Source organism: Hemiscyllium ocellatum, chromosome 10 (genome assembly GCF_020745735.1).
Source record: "Hemiscyllium ocellatum isolate sHemOce1 chromosome 10, sHemOce1.pat.X.cur, whole genome shotgun sequence".
NCBI classification, from domain to species: Eukaryota; Metazoa; Chordata; class Chondrichthyes; order Orectolobiformes; family Hemiscylliidae; genus Hemiscyllium; species Hemiscyllium ocellatum.
This window is the reverse complement of record NC_083410.1, coordinates 114,625,179-114,645,134: the sequence shown is the minus strand read 5'-3', so window position 1 is coordinate 114,645,134 and position 19,956 is coordinate 114,625,179. Positions and strand designations below refer to the sequence as shown.

Here is a 19,956-nt window from a genome sequence, read left to right as displayed (position 1 = left end):
CTGTCCTGGTCCACCTAAGTTGATGCAACAGTCAAGAAAGCACAACAATGTCTGTTTCCTCAAGAGGCTAAGGAAATTTAGCATTTCTGTGAAGACTCTTACAAGTGTTACAAAAACACCACGGAAAGCACATTATCCAGCTTGGTATGGCAACTGCTGTGCCCAGTTCATTAAGAAACTACAATGAATTATGAGCACAGCCCAGTCCATCATACAGGCCAACTTCCATCTATTGACTCCATCTACACTTCCTGTTGCTTCGGGAAGGCAGCCAGCATCATCAAAGACCCCTCCCACACCAGTTATAATCTCTTTCAACCGCTTCAGTTAGGCAAAGATACAAGCACTTAAACACATGAACCAACAGATTCAAGAACAGTTTCTTCCTTGCTGTTGCTGGACTTTCAAATTAACTTCTCAACTTTTTAATTTAATGTTGATCTGGCACTTTGTGCACCTTCTGTGTAGCTGTAAAATTGTATTCCTTATTCTGTTGTATTACCGGCATGCACTTTGTATGGTATGATCTACCTGTACTGCATGGAAAACAAAACTTTCGTGTCCATGTGATAATAACAAATCAAATCAAATCAGGGGTCATTCTAGTGAACATTCTCTGAACTTCCTCCAATGAAACAATATATTTTCTTAAATAAGGGACATAACCACCCTCAGTACTCCAGATGTGGTCTCCCCAGACCTTGTACGGTTGTAGTAAGACTTCCCAACTCTTATACTCCAACCCCTTTGAAATAAAGACCAACATGAGCCTTCCAAATTACATGCTAGCTTTCTGCTTTTCCTGCACAAATGCTTCCAAGTCCCTTTGTGCTGCAGTTTCCTATAGTGTCTTTCCATTTAAATAATATTGTTCTTTCATTCTCCCTCCCTTCCAAATGAACAACTTCACAATTTCCCACATGATATTCCATTTGTCAACATTTTGCCCATTTACTTAACCTATCAATATCTCTCTGTAAAGTATTTGTATCTGCCTTTCCACCTATTTTTATATCGTCTGCAAATTTGGCTACAGTATGTTCACTTCCTTCCTCCAAATCATTGATATATATTGTAAACAATTGTTGGGCCAGCACTGAACCCTGTGGAACTCCACTGGTCATGGGTCACCAACCTGAAAAATAACTCATTTTTCCCACTCATTGTTTCCTGTCAATGAGCCCATTTCTTATCTGTGCCTTTATACTATCTCCAACATTGTGGGCTTTAATCTTAACCTTTTGTGAGGTACCTTGTTGAACACTTTCTGGAAATTCAAATACAACATAGCTACTGGTTCCCATCTATCCACTTTGGTTCAGACTCACTCAAGAAACTCTAATAAATTAGTCAGATGCAATTTCCCTTTCATGCTGACTATGCTTGATTAGATTATGATTTTCCAAATGTTCTGCAATTACTTTCTTAATAACTGAATTGAATACTTTTCCAACAATATATGTTAGGCTGTTCAGACTATAGTTACCCACTTTTTACTTCCCTTCCTAATGGAATTATCACATTAGCAGTTTTTCAATCTTGTTGTTTCTTCAGAATCCAACAATCTTTGTAAAATTACAACAAACACATTCATTATTTCTGTAGTTATTGCTGTTAGGATCCTAAGAAACAAAGCTATCAGGGGATTTGTCTGTCTTTAGCCCCATTAGTTTGTCTAAGGCTACTTTTTTAGTGACAGTACTTAAGTCCTCCCATGTATTCTTCAATATTAATGAGATTTTTGAAGTTTCTTCCACTGTAAGGACTGATGGAAAATAACTCCTCTACCATTTACTTGTTTCCCAAAACTGTCTTCCCAGATTCATTTTCTAAGGGGCCTATGTTCATGTTGACTTCTCTATGCATTTTTTTTTTACATTATTCACTAGTTCACCCAATTGCTTATTTTCTCTCATTGTCTTGCTTTGCTGGATTCTGAATGTATCCCAGTCTTCAGGGCCATTGCTGATTTTGGCCTCCACATATGCTTTTTCTTTCAACTAATAGTCTCCTTAACTTCCTTGGTTATCCATGGTTGATTTATCTCTCTCTGAGAATCTTTCTTTCTTGGTGGCTTGTATTTTTGCTGAGTCATCAATTACCTCCTTAAGTGCGTGCCACTCTTTGTTTATTGTCATTTCTTCTAATCCATCCATGCAGTTCATCTCAGTTAACTCTATCTGAAACATATTTAACTCCTTGCTGAAAATACTCAATATTTTTCAGCTCACCACTCTCTGGGCGAAGAAATTTCTCATCTCAGCCCTAAATGGTCTACCCTGTATCCTTAGACTGTCACCCTCCATTCTGGACTCCCTGATCATCAGTAACATCTTTCCTGCATTTATTCATTATGATAGAATTTTATCGGTTTCTGAGATTCCCCTTCATTCTTCTAAACTTCAGTGACTATAGTCCTAAATGGTACAGTCTGTTTACATCAATTCTGCATCCCAGGAATCAGTCCAGTAAACCTTCATTGCACTCTCTTCATAGTCAGAAAGTCTCTCCTCAGACAAGGAGAAAAAAACTGCAAAGAATACTCCAGGTGTGACCTCAGCAAGGCTTTGTACAACTGCAGCAAGACATCCCTGCTATTGTACTCGAAACCTCTCATGAAGAAAGCCAACATACCATTTGCCTTCTTCATTGCCTGCTGCACCAGCATGCTTATTTTCAACAAATGCTTTTCAAAGATACCCAGGTCTCACTCCATCTTCCCCTTTTCCAATCTATCACTGCTCAGATAATAATCTGCCATCTTGTTTTTACTGCCAAAGTTTTGATAACCTGTTAATTATTGGTATCTGTAATGCATTTGACCACTTACCCAACTTGTCCAAATCACACAGCAGCATCTCTGAATTCTCCTCACAGCTCACCCTCCCACTCAGCTTTGTATCATCTTCAAATCTGTAGATATTACACTCACTTAAATCATGAATATATATTATGAATAGCTAGGGATCAAGCACTAATCCCTGTGGTACCCTACTAGTCACTGCCTACCACTTGGAACAAGATCCATTTATGTCTACTCTTTATTTTCTGTCTGCCAAACAGTTCCCTAGTCATTTCAGGACATTACCCTAATCCCATGGGCTTTAATCTTACATTCTAAGTTCTTATGAGGCACCTTATTGAGAACCTTCTGAAGGTTAAAGTAAACCTCTCTTTAAATTCATTGTCACAACAAGGGCATTACTCAGAGGGCACGAAAGATTCAGCCACATTGCTATGGGTCTGGAGTTACATGTATGATAGACTAGGTATGGATGGCAATTTCTTTCCCTAAATGACATTAGCAATCCAAATGGGCTTTTCCAACAATTGACAATGCATTCATGGCCATCATCAGATCTTTAATTCCAGATTTTATTCCATTTAATTCAAACACCAGCATTTGTTGTGGGAAGATTTGAACCAAGCCCTCCACAACATTACATGGGTCTTTGGATTAACAGTCCAGCAATAACTAGGCCATTGCTTCCCTCATCAACTCTACTCATTACATCCTTGAAAAATTGCAGTAGTTTTCTCAACTACAATATACTTTTGTAAATCCATACTTGACTCTGTCTAATACAGTCACTGTTTTCCAAATGCTTGGCTATTACATCTTTTACAATGGACTCTAGCAGTTTTGCCACTATCAATGTCAGACTAACCAGTTGATAATTCCCCTGATTTCTCTCTACTTCCTTTTCCTTTTAAAATAATGGAGTTACATTAACTACCCTCCAATCCATAGGAACTGAACCAGAGTCTACTAAATTTTGAAAGATGACCACCAATGCAACCACTATTTCTCAAGCCACTTCTTTTAACTACTCTGGAATACAGATTATCAGGCTATGGTGTTTGATTACCCTTTAATCCCATCAATTTCCCAAACACCATTTCCATACTCATGTTGAGGTCATTCAGTTCTTCCCTCTCATGAGACCATGTTTCCCAGCACTTTTGGGATGTTATTCATGTCCTCCTTTATGAACAAAGAACCAAAGTATGCATTTAATTGGTCTGCGAGCAATTTCTTCCCCATTATAACCTCCCCTGTTTCTGACTGTAAGATTAGGAAAGATTTGTATTGAAGGAATTAAGACAATTTTAAGGAACAAGCAAGGAACAAAAGTGCACTTTGGTAGTCTGCAAGACAAAATAGTAGATTACAAGTTCAAAGGCATAAAAACAACTTGCTCTTCTTTAAAAAAATAATTCCACTGGGAAAGAAGTCTAAGCTGAATATGAAGTTCAGGATTAGTACAAAAAAGTATGAGTGCATTTTGAAAAGCTGACAAGAGGAGAAAGATCAGTTGCAAGTTTTAGGAGAATTGGACTGAAACTGAAGATCATGGCATTAGCATTGGATGTAGGTAAAGAAAAAAATATATATTTCATGATAACAGTCTTTGATTTGATTTATTATTGTTACATGGATCTAGGTACAGTGAAAAGGTTTGTTGTGTTCAGTACAGGCAGATCATATCATACAAAGTGCATAAGAGTAATAGAACAAAGTGAGGAATACAATGCTATGGTTGCAGGGAATGTGCACAAAGAGTTAGGTGAGTATTAAATTTGAAATTTGAGAGGTCAATTCAGGAGTCTAATAACAGCAGAAAAGCTGTTGGAAGAGATTATAGTCGGGCTGGAGGGGTCTTTGATGATGTTGGCTGCCTTTCCAAGGCACCAAGTAGTACAGATGGAGTCAATGGATGGAAGATTGCCATGCATGATTGACTGAGCTGTGCTCACAACTCTCTGTAGTTTCTTGTGAACTGGGCACAGCAGTTGCCGTACCAAGCTGTGATGCAACCAGACAGAATCTTTCTATGGTGCACCTATAACAATGAATACAGTCTTTATCCCTAAATGTCTTAGCCTCCGAGGAAACAGAGGCATTGTTGTGCTTTCTTGACCATCACATCAATGTGAATTGACCTGAACAGATTGCTGGTGATCATCAAGCCTAGGAACTTGACGCACTCAACCACTTACATCTCAGCATTATTGATGTAGATTGGAGCGTAGCCTCAACCTTACTTCCTGAAATGCATGACCAGCTTTTGCATTCTGCCTATATTGAGGAAGAGACTGTTATCTTCACATCATGTCACAAGCACTTTACCTCTTTCCCTTATTCTATCTCATCACTAAATGCGAGAAGGTTAAAAGGCACATTGAAAATAGGAAAAGCCATCTGCAACGTCTTTCTTGACTTAAACAGCTCTGATTTCCAATGTATTATCTTTGAGTAGAACCCAGCACGCTTTTTTCTGCCTTTCCCTCTTTTACTTCCTTTCCTTTATTTTCTCAGATTTTAAAGTGATTTTTCTGCTAAGAAAACATGCCTCGGAGTAGCTGAGAGTCGGAGTGGAGTGGGCTGGAAGCTTGGTGCAGTATGGAGCGGCTGGGAGCTGGAGCAGAGCAGGTTTGAGGCCGGAAGTGGCTCTGAGTCAGAATGTGCTGGAGACCTGGAGCAGTGTGAGAACTAGAGTGGACCAGGCTGGAGGCCTGGAGCAGAGTGTGGATGATTGTTGGACTGGGGGTCTGGTATAGGCGGTCAGTGGCATGCGAGGCTTGTCAGGCCTCGTGGAAGCCCCAGTTACTGTAATGTTTACTTGTAATTTGTTTATCTGAGCTATAGGGAGAGGCTAAATAGACTGGGCTGTTTTCCCTGGCACATCGGAGACTGAGGGGCTGGAAGGTTTGAGCTATATGGAGAGGCTGAATAGGCTGGGGTTATTTTCCCTGAAGCATCAGAAACTGAGGGTTAACCTTATAGCGGTTTATAAAATCTTGATGTGCCTGGATATGGTAAATAGACAATTTTCTCTGGGGTGGGGAATTCCAGAACCATAGGTTTAGGGTGAGAGAGGCAAGATTTAAAAGGGACCTAAGGGGCAAGGTTTTCATGCAGAGGGTGGTGCATGTATGGAATATGCTGCCAAAGTAAATGGTGGAGGTTGGTACAATTACAACATTTAAAAAGCATCTGGATGGGTACATGAATAGGAAGGGTTTAGAGGAATAGGAGTCAAATGAGACTAGATTAATTTAGGATATCTCGTCTGCGTGGTCGGGTTGGACCAAAGAGACGTTTCCATGTTGTACGTCCCTATGACTCTATGACTGTATTATTTATCGTTTTAACTATATCTTATTTTTAACCTATACTATAGATCACTAAGGTAATGCAACTTCTTTTCTTCTTTTTCCTTCTTTTTGTGTCTAAGATTTGTACCCAGGTACTTTGTATCTAAGATAGTGTCATGAGAGGTAACATTGTAAACTTTTCACTGTATGTGAGTATGTGTGACAATAAAGGATATTCTATTCTATTAAAGGCTGTCAAGGCAATTGTTGAAATGTCTAAACTGACAAAATAGAGACTGACCTCTTTTACTGACACCTGTCTGCAGATAATCGCGAAAATCAAAGTGGGAACAAAAACAAAAATCGCATTAGTGAAATAGATAATAACCAAATTAAATTTCATGGTTATAAACTAAAAGCGAAACAAAGTTTAATGGAATGGGCAACTGATTCTATAATTCAGATGTTTGTCTATCATATCTACTAAATAGAAGAATATCTGTTTAGATCTACCAAATATGAGGATTGCTTCTACTCAGTCATCTTGCAACCTGGTTTTCGCACAGCTTCCAACATATACTTGTGGCAGATCATTAAGGCTCGACTACTAATTATGGTAGCTTTAGGGTCTGAGTGGTATGCAGGAACTGCTGCTTTTCTCACTACTAAATGTTTCCATGACATATACTACCTGTGCTCTAAGAATTTTTGATTGATAATGCACAGCTGACCTGACATGTTTAATTTAAAGCAAAAACACAAGTTGCTAGAAAAGCTCAGCAAATCTGGCAGCATCTGTGCAGAGAAATCAAAGTTAATGTTCTGAGTCTGGTGACTCTTCCTCAATTCTGATGAAGGGTCACCGGACTCAAAACATTATTTTGATTTCTCTTCACAGAGCTTTTCCAGCAACTATTGTTTTTGTTTCTGATTTACAGCATTCACAATTCTTTGGTTTATGCTTAATTTGAAGGCATTACTAACTGTGATCATATAACATGCTTACAATTCAGTAGCAGGGGAGCAATTTTGCAACCATTAATTTGATACTTTAGCTTTCATCCTTCCAATTACATAATACAAAGTTATGTTTCAAATTTATTTATCTTTAATTATGTTCAGGTACCTTACACCTAGGAAAAACAACATAGTTAAAAACTTCACTGAAATGTGTCATGGGTCAAAGGCTGATTTAAATTTTGGCTTAAACTTTCTTTCCTTTCTCTGAGAGTTGATGCAGTCAATCTATGTAAAGCAGTTCATAATTGTGAGGATTTTAGCATTTGCAGTAATTTTGAACCCTATATGAAAACTGGTAAAAAAGAAACAAATCCACTGTAATAAATACAGCACAGCCATCATAATACTTACAGTTGCAAACCGGGAAAGAACTGTTGATTTGCTCCATAACATCAGTGAGATCTGTACTTGTGTCCTCAGGTGGAATCAATAAATCATCTAAAAACAGGATAATGACAAATCAAGAAAAATCAGAAGAAAATCACACAAAAATGAATCTGATTGCCCTTAATTTCATGGAGAAAAGCACTCTCATCTGACTGTGCAGTCACTAATATCATTGCAATCTTGAGTAACATTACATAATGCCTGTAACATTTTCATAAAAGAAAACAAATGCATAGTATCTTTCACATCCTCAGGATGTCGCAAAGTGCTTTGAAACAAATGAATTAGACAGAGATAGATAGGCTCTTCATTAGTAAGGAATCAAAGGTTATAGGAGAGAAGCCCAGAGCATGGAGTTGAGAAACATATCAGCTATGATTAAAGGTTGGAGCAGACTCAATAGGCCAAATTCTGTTCCTAATCTTTTGGATACTAATGTGACTAAAGTCTGGTAAGTCCCTTGGACCTGATGGGATGCATTCTGGGATATTACAGGAAATAGTTACAGTGATGCACTGGCAGCAGTCTTCAAGGATGTGGAGCTTATGGCAAAGTCCCAAAGGATTGAAAGCCATCAATGTAATACCCTTATTGGAAAAGGAGGGGGGGAGGGCATGGGGAAAATATTATAAAGGATATCATAGCAGAGCAATAAAAATATATAATATGATGAAGCAGAGTCAGCATGGGTTCATGAAGGGGAAATTATGCCTGATAAATTTACTTGAATTTTTTGAGAAGGTAACACAAAATAGATAAAACAGAAACAGTAGATGCAATTTATCTGGTATTCAGAAGTGTTTGATAAATTATCACAGTTTAGGCTATTTAATAAGAAAAGAGTGCATGGTGATGGTAATATATTAGCATGAATAGAGAACTGGCTAACTAATAAATACAGAGAAATGGGATAAGGAGGACATTTTCAGTACGGCGACCTGAAACGAGGGGAGTGCTTCACTTGGCCCATATCCCTCTGAACCCTTCCATTCATATACCCATCCCGATGCCTTTTAAATGTTCTAACTGTACCAGCCTCACCACTTCCTCTGGCAGCTCGTTCCATATATGCACCATGCTTTGTGTGAAAAAGTTGCCCTTTAAGTCCCTTTTATATCTTTCCCCCCTCATCCTAAACCTATGCCCTTGAGTTCTGGACTCCCACACCCCAGGGAAAAGATATTGTGTGTTTATCCTATCCATGCCTCTCATGATTTTATAAACCTCTATAAAGTCACTCATCAGCCTCTGATGTTCTAAGGAAAACAGCCCTAAACTATTCAGCCTCTCCCTGTAGTTCAAATCCTCCAACTCTGGCAACATCCTTGTAAATCTTTTCTGAATCCTTTCAACTTTCACAACATCTTTTCGATAATAAGGAGACCAGAATTGCACTCATCATTCCAAAAGTGGCCTAACCAATGTCCTGTACAGCCGCAACATGACCTCTCACCTCCTGTACTCAATACTCTGACCAATAAAGGAAAGCATACCAAACACCTTCTTCACTATCCTAGCTACCTGCTCTACTTTCAAGGAACAATGAACCTGCACTCTCTAGGACCTTACCATTAAGTATATAAGTCCTGCTCTAATTTGCTTTTCCAAAATGCAGCACTTTGCATTTATCTAACTTAGACTCTATCTGCCACTCCTCAGACCATTGGCCCACCTGATAAAGATCATGTTGCAATCTGAGGTAACTTTCTTCGCTCTCCACTACACCTCCAATTTTGGTGTCATCTGCAAGCTTACTAATTATAATTTCGATGTTCACATCCAAATCAATTACATAAATGTCAGAAAGTAGTAGACCCAGCACCAATCTTTGTGGCACACCACAGGCCTCCAATCTGAAAAGCAACCCTCCACCACCATCTTCTGTCTTAATGATTTGGAAGAGGAAAATAAACTATATGTATATGGAGTGAAGTTTGCAGATGACACGTTGAGCAGATTGGGCCCGTGTAAAGAACTGTCGAAATAAAGAAGAATGAACAGCAACCTTACTGAAATAAGAAAGATTCTTCAAGGACTTGGGTAGGCACGGAAAGGTTTGTTCCCCTTGGATCTTGGATCAGAGCATATAAGCTCAGAATAAGGGGCCACATATTTAAGATTGAGATGAGGTAGAATTTCTTCTCTCAGAGAAGTGGTGAGGATGACACAGAATCTGCAAAGGGATACAGACAGATTAAGCGATTGGATAAAAACTTGGCATATGGAATATAATGTGAGGCTTATGCATTTTGGTAGGGACAATAGGGGAGCTGAATACGATTTACATGAAGAAAGACTACAGAAAGCGAGAGAACAGAGGGATTTGGGAGTCCTCACCCGTGAATTACAGAGAGTGTAACATCCAGGTTCAGCAAGTATCAAAGAAAGCAACTGGACATGGCCTTTATTTTCAAAGGACAGGGAATAGATAAAGTCAGGAGGTTTTGCAAAAACTGTACAAGGCACTAGTTAAGACAATAGCTAGAATCCTGTGAACAATTTTGGATCCCTTATCTAAGGAAAGGTATATTGGCATTGGAGGCAGTCCAGAGAAGGTTCATTAGGCTGATATCAGGTATGGAGAGACTGTCTAATCAACAGATGTTGAGCAGATTGGGCTTGTATTTGTTGGATATAGAAGAATGAACAGCGACCTTACTGAAATAACTAAGATCCTTCAAGGACTTTGGTAGACATGGAAATATCTTTCTCCCCCCTGTGGATCTTGGACCAGAGAACATAAGCTCAGAATAAGGGGTCACATATTTAAGACTGAGATGAGGTGGAATTTCTTTTCTCAGAGGGTACTGATTCTGTGGAATGTTTTACCAAAGAGGACTGTCGAGGCTGGGTCATTAAGTATACTCAAGGCTGAGATAGATTTTTAATTTTTATGGGAATCTTGTGTTATGGGGAAAAGGCAAGAAAGTTAAGTTGATAATTATCAGATCAGTTATGATTCTCATTCAATCACATAACAAGGCGGAATGGCATACTTCTGCTCCTATGTCTTATGGTCTAACTGGAGAACAGTATCACTTCGGGGCCCCAGAGTTTAAGAAGGATCAGAACGTTTTGGAGTGTTAAGGTAAGGTGGTAAAACATTATTCACCTTTAAATTTGGTTATGAATATGTAGAAAATGACAATAGATCATCAGTAGATTGAATGCTCTATGGAACAGCATGTCCCAGCATTAGTGGGATATGAAATGGCATTGATGTAAAAAATAATTGCCTTTTAAGGATGAATTTTAAACTCTCATCATTAACATTTAATATTATGCAAAATATTGTTAGCAAGCTTTTTCTGTTGTTTGTGGATTAAGAAGTATTTTTGTGAATCTTTTCATTCATCACTAACCTGTTTGTGAGCTGAAGTCTTCATTATAGGCTTGACTATTTTCAGCAAGCTCGAAAGATGCAGTTGGGGAAACAGGAGCAACTCCATTCAGTTTGGCTTCTGTCAATGGCTATGAAAAATTTGCAACAATACAAGTCATACAGTAATAATAACATACTTTTAATAAGATGCACAGGGATTTATAAATATTTTTGACAAATAGTTATTAAAGAATATGGATAGTTTATTGTCATCATTAGAACGTCATTTGTTATAAACCACATATAATCTTAACTTGGAAGGGCTCTTGTCACACTGGTAGGGTCTCTATCTCTAGGCTCGAAATCCAGGGTTCAAGTTCCAGTTGTTGAGCAGGAATATCGTAAGAGGTTGATTGAAATTTTTTTTTATTCTTTACTTAGACCAAGGATGTTCTGTACAATTGAAGAAGATTCATTGAAACGTTAACTCTGTTTCTCCCTCCACGGATGCTGCAAGACCAGCTGTGTTCCTCCAGCATTCTACGCCTATTATGAAGTTTTCTTCAGTGGTCACTGACTACAGTGGGAACGGAGCCAAATGAAGTATTCCATCATGACTGATTATGTTAAAGAAAATGCCACCCTCTATATTGAAATGAGGCAGAGACCCTAATATCTAAGTGTTACTTAGCTAAGGAAAGATTGCTTGATTTACTTTATAAGTGCGATAGGATTAGGAAAATAATAAGTTATCAGATAATTTCCAAGTTTCTTTAAACTCCAACTCACAGGTTCAACTAGAAAAGGGATCAGAAAGACAATCGTACCAAGGAACAAGAGTAGGCCACTTAGCCCTTCAGGCCTGCTCCACCACTCAGAAAGACCTGGCCTGATTGGATTTTAACCTCAACTCTAAATTCCTACATTCCCATAGCCTTTCATCCCCTTGGTCATCAAACATCTGTCCACCTCTACCTTAAAAAATTTAAAGTTTCTGTATTCTCTATCTGAAGTGGCAGAAGAGTTGAATTGATACTTTAGATCTGTCTTCACTGGGGAACTCACGAGCAATCTCCCAGATGTAATAGTGGCTGAAGGACCTGAACTGAAGGGAATTTATATTAGGCAGGAAATGGTGTTGGAGAGACTGTTAGGTCTGAAGGCTGATAAGTCCCCCAGAACTGATGGTCTGCATCCCAGGGTACTGAAGGAGGTGGTTCTAGAAATCGTGGATGCCTTGATGATAATTTTCCAATGTTCTATAGATTCAGGATCAGTTCCTGCGGATTGGAGGCTGGCTAATGTTGTCCCAGTTTTTAAGAAAGGAGGGAGAGCGAAAACAGAGAATTATTGACCAGTTAGTCTGACCTCAGTGGTGGGAAAAATGCTGGAGTCAATTATAAAGGACGAAATTACGACACATCTGGATAGCAGTGACAGGATAGATCAGAGTCAGCATGGATTTATGAAGGGGAAATCATGCTTGACTAATCTTCTGGAATTTTTTGAGGATGTAACTCTGAAAATGGACAAGTGAGATCCAGTGGATATAGTATACCTGGACTTTCAGAAAGCCTTTGATAAAGTCCTACACAGGAGGTTAGTGAGCAAAATTAGGGCACGTGGTATTAGGGGCAAAATACTGACATGGATTGAAAATTGGTTGGCTGACAGGAAACGAAGAGTAATCATAAACGACTCCCTTTCGGGATGGCAGGCAGTGACCAGTGGTGTGCCGCAGGGATCAGTGCTGGGACCGCAGCTTTTTACAATATACATTAACGATATAGATGAAGGTATTAAAAGTAATATTAGCAAATTTGTTGATGATACAAAGCTGGATGGCAGGTGAAATGTGAGGAGGATGTCAGGAGAATACAGGGTGACCTGGACAGGCCAGGTGAGTGGACGGATGCATGTAAGGCTGTGCTGAAAGCAGCCCATGTAATATGATAATAGGACGAAGACACGCTGAGAGTGGGTTTTCTTTGAGAATGGGTTAGCTGTGTTGAAAGCAACCCATGCCGTGACGGGATCTGGATGTAGGGTTAGGTAAAAAAAAAGGACATGATTATGCGGGATTTTAATCTTTGTATTGGTTGGTCAAACCAAGTCAGTCAAGTCAGCTTTGAAGAGATGTTCATAGAGTGCAAATGCGATAGTTTCCTCAAACAGTATGTAATGGTACCCATGAGGGAGCAAGCTATCCTCGACTGGTACAGTGTAATGAGACAGGAATAATTAATTATCTCATAGTCCAGGATCCTTTTGGAAGGAAAGATCACAGTATGGTTGAATTTAACATACAGATGGAGGATGAGAAGGTAAAAATCCAATACAATTTGGATCATCTGACATTTGTTCAAACAAAGGAGGCTTCAGTGGGACAAGAGAGAAGTTTTTGTTGCTGGAGGATATTTTCCTTTCTGCTGAAGGAATTTGAGCATACTTAGAAACTGGGAGCAAAGACGATATGTGGGATAATAGAGGAATAGTGGAGTAACGCTTCACAGTACTTAGCAGAAGTATGTACCAGTGAAAAGAAAGGAAAAGGGATAATCAGCCATGAATAATTAAGAAAATAAAGGAGGGTATCAAACTGAAAGCTAATACATATAAAGTGGCAAAGATTAGTGGGAGATTAAGGGAATTGGGAAATGTTTAAAAGTTAACAGAAAGCCCCAAAACTACAATAAAGAAAAGTAAGATAGATTAAACTAGCCCAGAATATAACAAATAGATGGCAAATATTTCTGCAAATATATCAAATGACAAAGAGTGACTAACGTAAACATTGGTCTTTCAGAGAATGTGAAGGAGACTTAATAATGGGAAATGAGGAAATGGACAAGGTGTTCAATGGGTATTTTGTATTGGTCTTCATAGTGAAAGACACAAATAACATGCCAATAGTTGATAACAAGGAGGCTATGGCAGATGAGGATCTAGAAGCGATCATGATCACGAAACAGATAGTATTGGGTAAGCTAAGAGAGTTAAAGATAGACAAGTTTCCTGGCCCTGGTGGAATACATCCTAGGGGAATAAAGAGATGGTGGGGGAAATAGCAAATGAGCATGTGGTAACTTACTAAAATTCACAGGACTCTGGGGTGGTTCCAGCAGATTGGAAAATATCAACTGTGATATCATTGTTTAAAAAAGGAGATAGACAAAAGTCGGGCAACTATATACCTGTTAACTTCTGGAGTGGGGAAAATGCTTGAATCGATAATCAAGGAAGAAACAGCAACATCTTGATCTAAATTGTCCCAATGGGCAGGTGCAACATGGGTTCATGAAAGGCAGGAACGTTTAGCTAATTTACTGGATTTCTTTGAGGACATTAAGAGTGCAGTGGACAATGGGAAACTAGAAGATGTGATGTATCTGGATTTCTAGAAGGCATTTGACAAGGTGCCACACAAAAAGCTGCTGCAGAAGAGAAAGGTGCAAGGTGTTACAAGTAATGTATTAGCATGGTTAGAAAATTGATTAACTAACAGAAAGCAAAGATTGGGGATAAATGGGTGGTTTTCTGGTTGGCAATCAATGGCTAGTGGTGTGCCTCATGTTGTGACGCAATTGTTTACAATTTACATTGATGATTGAGAGTTGGGGACCAAGCGTAGTGTGTCAAAGTTCACAGATAACAATAAGGTGAGTGGTAGAGCAAAGTGTACAAAGGACATTAAAGTTTGCAGAGTGTTATAGACAGATTAAGTGAGTGAGCAAGGGTCTGGCAGAAGGAGTACAATGTTGGTAAATTTGAGGCCATCCATTTTGGAAGGAATAACAGAAAAATAAACTGTTATTTAAATGGTGAAAATTGCAGCTGCTGTGTAGAGGGACCTGGGTGGCTGCATACATGAATCAGAAAAAGCTGGATTGCAGGTGCAACAAGGTAATTAAGAAGGCATGGAATATTGCCCTTCATTGCTTGAGGATGGAGTTTGAAAATAGGGAGACTATGTTGCAGCTATATAACATGCTGGTGAAGTCACAACTAGAATTCTAAATACAATTTTGGTTTCCTTACTTGAGAAAGATTGTACTGGCACTGGAGGGGGTGTAGCTGAGTTTCACTAGGTTTGATTCTGAGTTGAGTGTTTTGGCTTATGAACAGAGGATGAGTAGACTGAGACAATGTTTACTGGAATTTAGGAGATTGAGGGGGTTCTGATTGAACCATATAAAATTATGAAGGGAATAGATAAAATGGAAGCATGGAGGTTGTTTCCACTGGTGGATGAAACTAGAACTGGGGGCATCACCTCAAAATAAGGGGAAGCAGATTTAGGACTGAGTTGAGGAGGAAGTTCTTCAACCAAAGGGTTGTGAATCTGTGGAATTCCCTACCTGGTAAAGCAGTTGAGGCTATCTTGTCAAATGCTTTTAAGGCAAAGATAATTTTTTTACTATTCAAAAACTAAAGGTTATGGTGAGTGGGCGGGTAAGTGGAGTTGAGTCCACAAAAAGATCAGCCATGATCTTGTTGAATGGCAGAGCAGGCTTGAAGGGCTACATGGCCTACTCCTGTTCCTAGTTCGTATGTCCTAAAGAGCCTGGATGGCTCCAGGGTCCTCAAGAAGATTGGTGGAGTTGTGGACAGTGAGGAGGGCTGTTGTCGGCTGCAAAGGGACTTAGATATGATGCAGAGCTGGGCTGAGGAGTGGCAGATGGAGTTCAACCCTGCCAAGTGTGAGGTTGTCCATTTTGGAAGAACAAATAAGAATGCGGAATACAGGGTTAACGGTAGAGTTCTTAGTCAGGTGGAGGAACAGAGGGATCTTGGGGTCTATGTACATAGATCTTTGAAAGTTGCCACTCAGGTGTATAGAGCTTGTAAGAAGGCCTATGGTGTATTAGCGTTCATTAGCAGAGGGATTGAATTCAAGAGTCGTGATGTTGCAGCTGTACAGGACTTTGGTTAGGCCACATTTGGAGTACTGTGTGCAGTTCTGGTCGCCTCACTTTAGGAAAGATGTGGAAGCTTTGGAGAGGGTGCAGAGAAGATTTACCAGGATGTTGCCTGGAATGGAGAATAGGTCGTACGAGGACAGGTTGAGAGTTCTCGGCCTTTTCTCGTTGGAACAGCGAAGGATGAGGGGTGACTTGATAGAGGTTTCTAAGATGATCAGAGGAATAGATAGAGTAGACAGTCAGAAACTTTTTCCCCAGGTACAACAGAGCATTACAAGGGAACATAAATTTAAGATGAAGGGTGGAAGGTATAGGGGAGATGTCAGGGGTGGGTTCTTTACCCAGAGAGTGGTGGGGGCATGGAATGCGCTGCCCGTGGCAGTGGTAGAGTCAGAATCATTGACGACCTTTAAGCGGCAATTGGATAGGTACGTGGATGGGTGCTTAATCTAGGATAGATGTTCGGCACAACATCGTGGGCCGAAGGGCCTGTTCTGTGCTGTATTGTTCTATGTTCTATGTTCTAAGTGCAAGTTGAGATGCTGAATTTGTAGCTAGTGCTAAGGTTGCTGGAGCACTGCAGCAGGCCTAAGACAGAAATGTTGGCAAGGGAGCATGGTGGTGTGTTGAAGTGGAAGGCAATTTAGAAGTTCAGGGTCATTTTTACAGACAGAAGGTAGATGTTCTGCAAAGCAGTCACCTAGTCCACGTTTTGTCTCTTCAATGTCAAGGAGCCAATATCCTCCAGAATCTGTTAATACTACATGAGCAGATCATCAACTTCTTAGTTTCAACTGATTTTCAGTAATGGCTTTAGAATCTCTGCACAGAATATTAAGTTTTACTGTAATATCTCCAATCACATGGACAATGGCCTTGAATTTAAATCAAACATTGCTACTTGGCTGCAGCTTACTGCTGCTGATCTCATTACTCATTTCAGCTCAATTTAACACATTCCAACTCAATTCAGCTACGTCTGGAGACAGTTTGCAAGGCAGACCAGCATGTTAATTGACTGAACCACCAAACTTTAACTATAGCCCCTGTAGCTTCACCTATTAGTTCCCATTAAACTGAATGCCTGATTAGTTTGTACCTCTTCCAGGAGTTTTCGCAGTCGACACAGCTGTGACTCCAGTTGTTTGTTGTGGTCCTCCAATATCTGCATTCTGGCCTCAAGTCGTCCTTTGTGTTGTCGTAGAAGCTTAGCCTCAGCCAAGAGCTCAGCATCTTGATAATTTTGCTGAACTGCTGATAAGGGTGGTGATGGGAGGGGTTTTACATCTCGTGGACTTTGCTGTTGCTTTAACCTTTCATATTCAGCCTGCAGATTTCTGTTATGATAAAAGCAATTAGAGTTTCAGTTTATGCTATGGATACCTCTTTCTTTGTCTTGTATTTAGAATTCCAAGTTAAATGTCACATAAACAAGCATTGAATAACCCATCAAATGTCTGTACAGCACCTTTTGCAAAATTGCAGTTTTTTCAGGTATTGACTTTGCTTATGATCACATTTCCTTTAGTGTTGGTGGCTTTTTATTGTCAAGTGACTGACTCTTCTTCACAAGTGAGGCTTGACAGGAAGATCATCGACAGATCATTGAACTGCTGGGGACTTAGGGACAGGGGAGAGGGAGGGGTTGAACAGGCAAAGTCAACCCTATACTCACTTGATGTTCTAATGTAAAAAATGAAGTCTGCAGATGCTGGAGATCACAGCTGCAAATGTGTTGCTGGTCAAAGCACAGCAGGTTAGGCAGCATCTCAGGAATAGAGTCCAAAGTGACTTAAATGGTGATACTGATTTGAGATTAACAGCGGAATACATAAACTGCAAGTTTCACCTGACTCTTAACAGGGAACTAAAGTGAGAGCTTACTTTTCCTTGGAAGTGTGCCTATACCATAGCTGGAATTACACCCTTCATCTCTGCTTGCATGAATAAAAAAGTGCTACAATAATCATGTTAATTAAGATGGGTTAGCATCTGTTTAGGTATACATATAAAGCAGCAATATATGTTACATTTATATGTCTTTCTGAAGTTAAATGGGGACCCATTTAATTATCAGACCCTCCGAGTGCTTCAAATATATGTAAACATAATCTTACACAAATAATAAATGCCTTTGGTTTGTTGTTGAATAGTCAAACTCCAATATCTGTTTCTTCATATGCTACTGTACATAACCAAGCTGCTCTAGTAATTGTGTATAAAGATAGTTTTATGAATAAAATGTATTTTTGAAAATCAAATTGAAATAAATCCAAAATTGCAGGTAACTAGTAAAAGGCTTGATGCACTGGAGTGCTGCTTTGTTGCATTAGAGTATGACTGGAGTTTGGCAAAACAAGGAGCAAGATGATTTGTCGCGAAGTGCGAGGAAGGAGTGGAGGACTGCTGGGAAGCTGAGTACAATGGTTTAAAATATTTACCTCAGGTATTGGAGCCTCCATTTGCTGAGAGATATGAGGGAGGAGCGGAGGACTGCTGTGGGGGTGAGTTATAAAACAAAATTTTTTGAACAGAGAGGCGAAGAGAGAGGGCGGAGAGAAACAAGGGCTGCCAGGAAGTTTGTAAGTGGGTGAGATCTAAACCTGAGACCCTACACCGTAGGGGTTCCCTCCCACCCACCTTCTGTAACTTTACTAAGAGTCTGTAAACTCGGTAAGTTTTCAGGTTTTCTCATTTCTTTTTCTTCTCTTCCTTTGTTTAGTCTTGTGCAGGCTTTCAGATTAGTGGGGTATGGCTGAGAGGGCAGTTGCATGTTCCTCCTGCAGAACGTGGCAGGTGAGAGACACTTCTGGTCTCTGTCGACCACATCTGCAGGAAGTACACCCAACTCCAGCTCCTCGAAAACTGAGTTAGGGTACTGGAGCAGGAGCTGCATGAACTAGGGATCATCCGAGAGGCTGAGGGAGAAATTGAGAGGAGGTACAGGGAGGTGGTCACTCCTCAGACACAGGATAAGGACAGCTGGGTTACAGTCAGGGGGAGGAAAGGGAACCAGCAGTTATGGGAGGGATCCCCTGTGGCCGTTCCCCTCAGCAATAAGTATACCGTTTTGGATACTGCTGGTGGGGACGGCCTATCAGAGGAAAGTCATAGTTGCCAGGTGTCGGGCACTGATCCTGGCACTGTGGCTCAGAAGGGAAGGGGATAGAATAGAAAAGCGCTAGTGGTAGGGGTCTCAATAGTTAGATGGATTGACAGGAGATTTTGTGGACAGAACGGGACTCTCGGAAGGGATGCTGCTTCCCCAGTGCAAGGGTCCGGGATGTCGCTAATCAGGTTTACAGGATTCTGAAGGGGGAGGATGAGCAGCCAGAAATCATGGTACATATTGGCACCAATGATATAGCCAGGAAAGGGATTGAGGATCTGAAAAATGACAACAGAGAGCTAGGTTGGAAGCTGAGGAGCTGGACAAGTAGAGTAGTGATCTCGGGTTTGCTACTGGTGCCACAAGATAGTGAGATGAGGAACAGTCAGCGAATGCAGCTGAACACACGGCTGCGAGGCTGGCGCAGGAGGGAGGGCTTCAGATACCTAGACCATTGGGATACCTTCTGAGGAAGGTGGGACCTGTACATGAAGGACGGGTTGTACCTGAACTGGAGGGGCACAAATGTCCTGGGTGGCAGATTTGCTCGTGTCGTTTGGGGGAGGGTTTAAACTAGTTTTGGCGGAGGGGTGGGAATCAGAGCTATACATCTGAGGGGGGGGCCATTGTAGATGGGGCAGTGACAGGATGTAGTGAATCTATTGGGAAGGTTTCTCATGCGATGAAACAAAGGGATCGATTAGTGTGTCTGCTTTAATGCAAGGAGTGTCAGAAATAAGAGCGATGAACTTACAGCATGGATTAGTACTTGGGGCTATGATGCTGTGGCCATAACGGAGACATGGATTTCACAGGGACAGGAATGGTTGCTAGATGTTCCAGGATTTAGAACATTTAAAAAAAAACAGGGAGGGTGGAAAACGAGGAGGAGGTGTAGCATTGCTAATCAGAGAGTGCATCACTACTGCAGAAATGAAGGTTGTTGAAGAAGGTTTGTCTACTGAGTCAGTATGGTTGGAAGTTAGGAACAGCAAGGGAACGGCCACCTCATTGGTAGTTTTCTACAGATCTCCTAATAGCAGTAGAGAAATTGAATAACTCATAGGCTGGCAGATTTTGGAAAAAATGCAGATGTA

General features: G+C 40.3%; 1 protein-coding gene across 13 annotated transcripts in view; it reads right to left on the bottom strand.

The window, feature by feature from the left end:
• Nucleotides 1-19,956, bottom strand: part of LOC132819922 (utrophin-like) — a 751,240-nt gene that overhangs the window by 9,710 nt on the left and 721,574 nt on the right. For all 13 annotated transcript variants that reach the window (XM_060831897.1, XM_060831902.1, XM_060831903.1 and 10 more), the window contains 3 exons: nt 16,850-17,087; nt 10,869-10,977; nt 7,471-7,557 (listed from right to left, as the gene is read on the bottom strand). In XM_060831897.1, the coding sequence (XP_060687880.1) occupies nt 7,471-7,557; nt 10,869-10,977; nt 16,850-17,087 (434 nt within the window). The remainder of the gene's footprint in view (nt 1-7,470; nt 7,558-10,868; nt 10,978-16,849; nt 17,088-19,956) is intronic.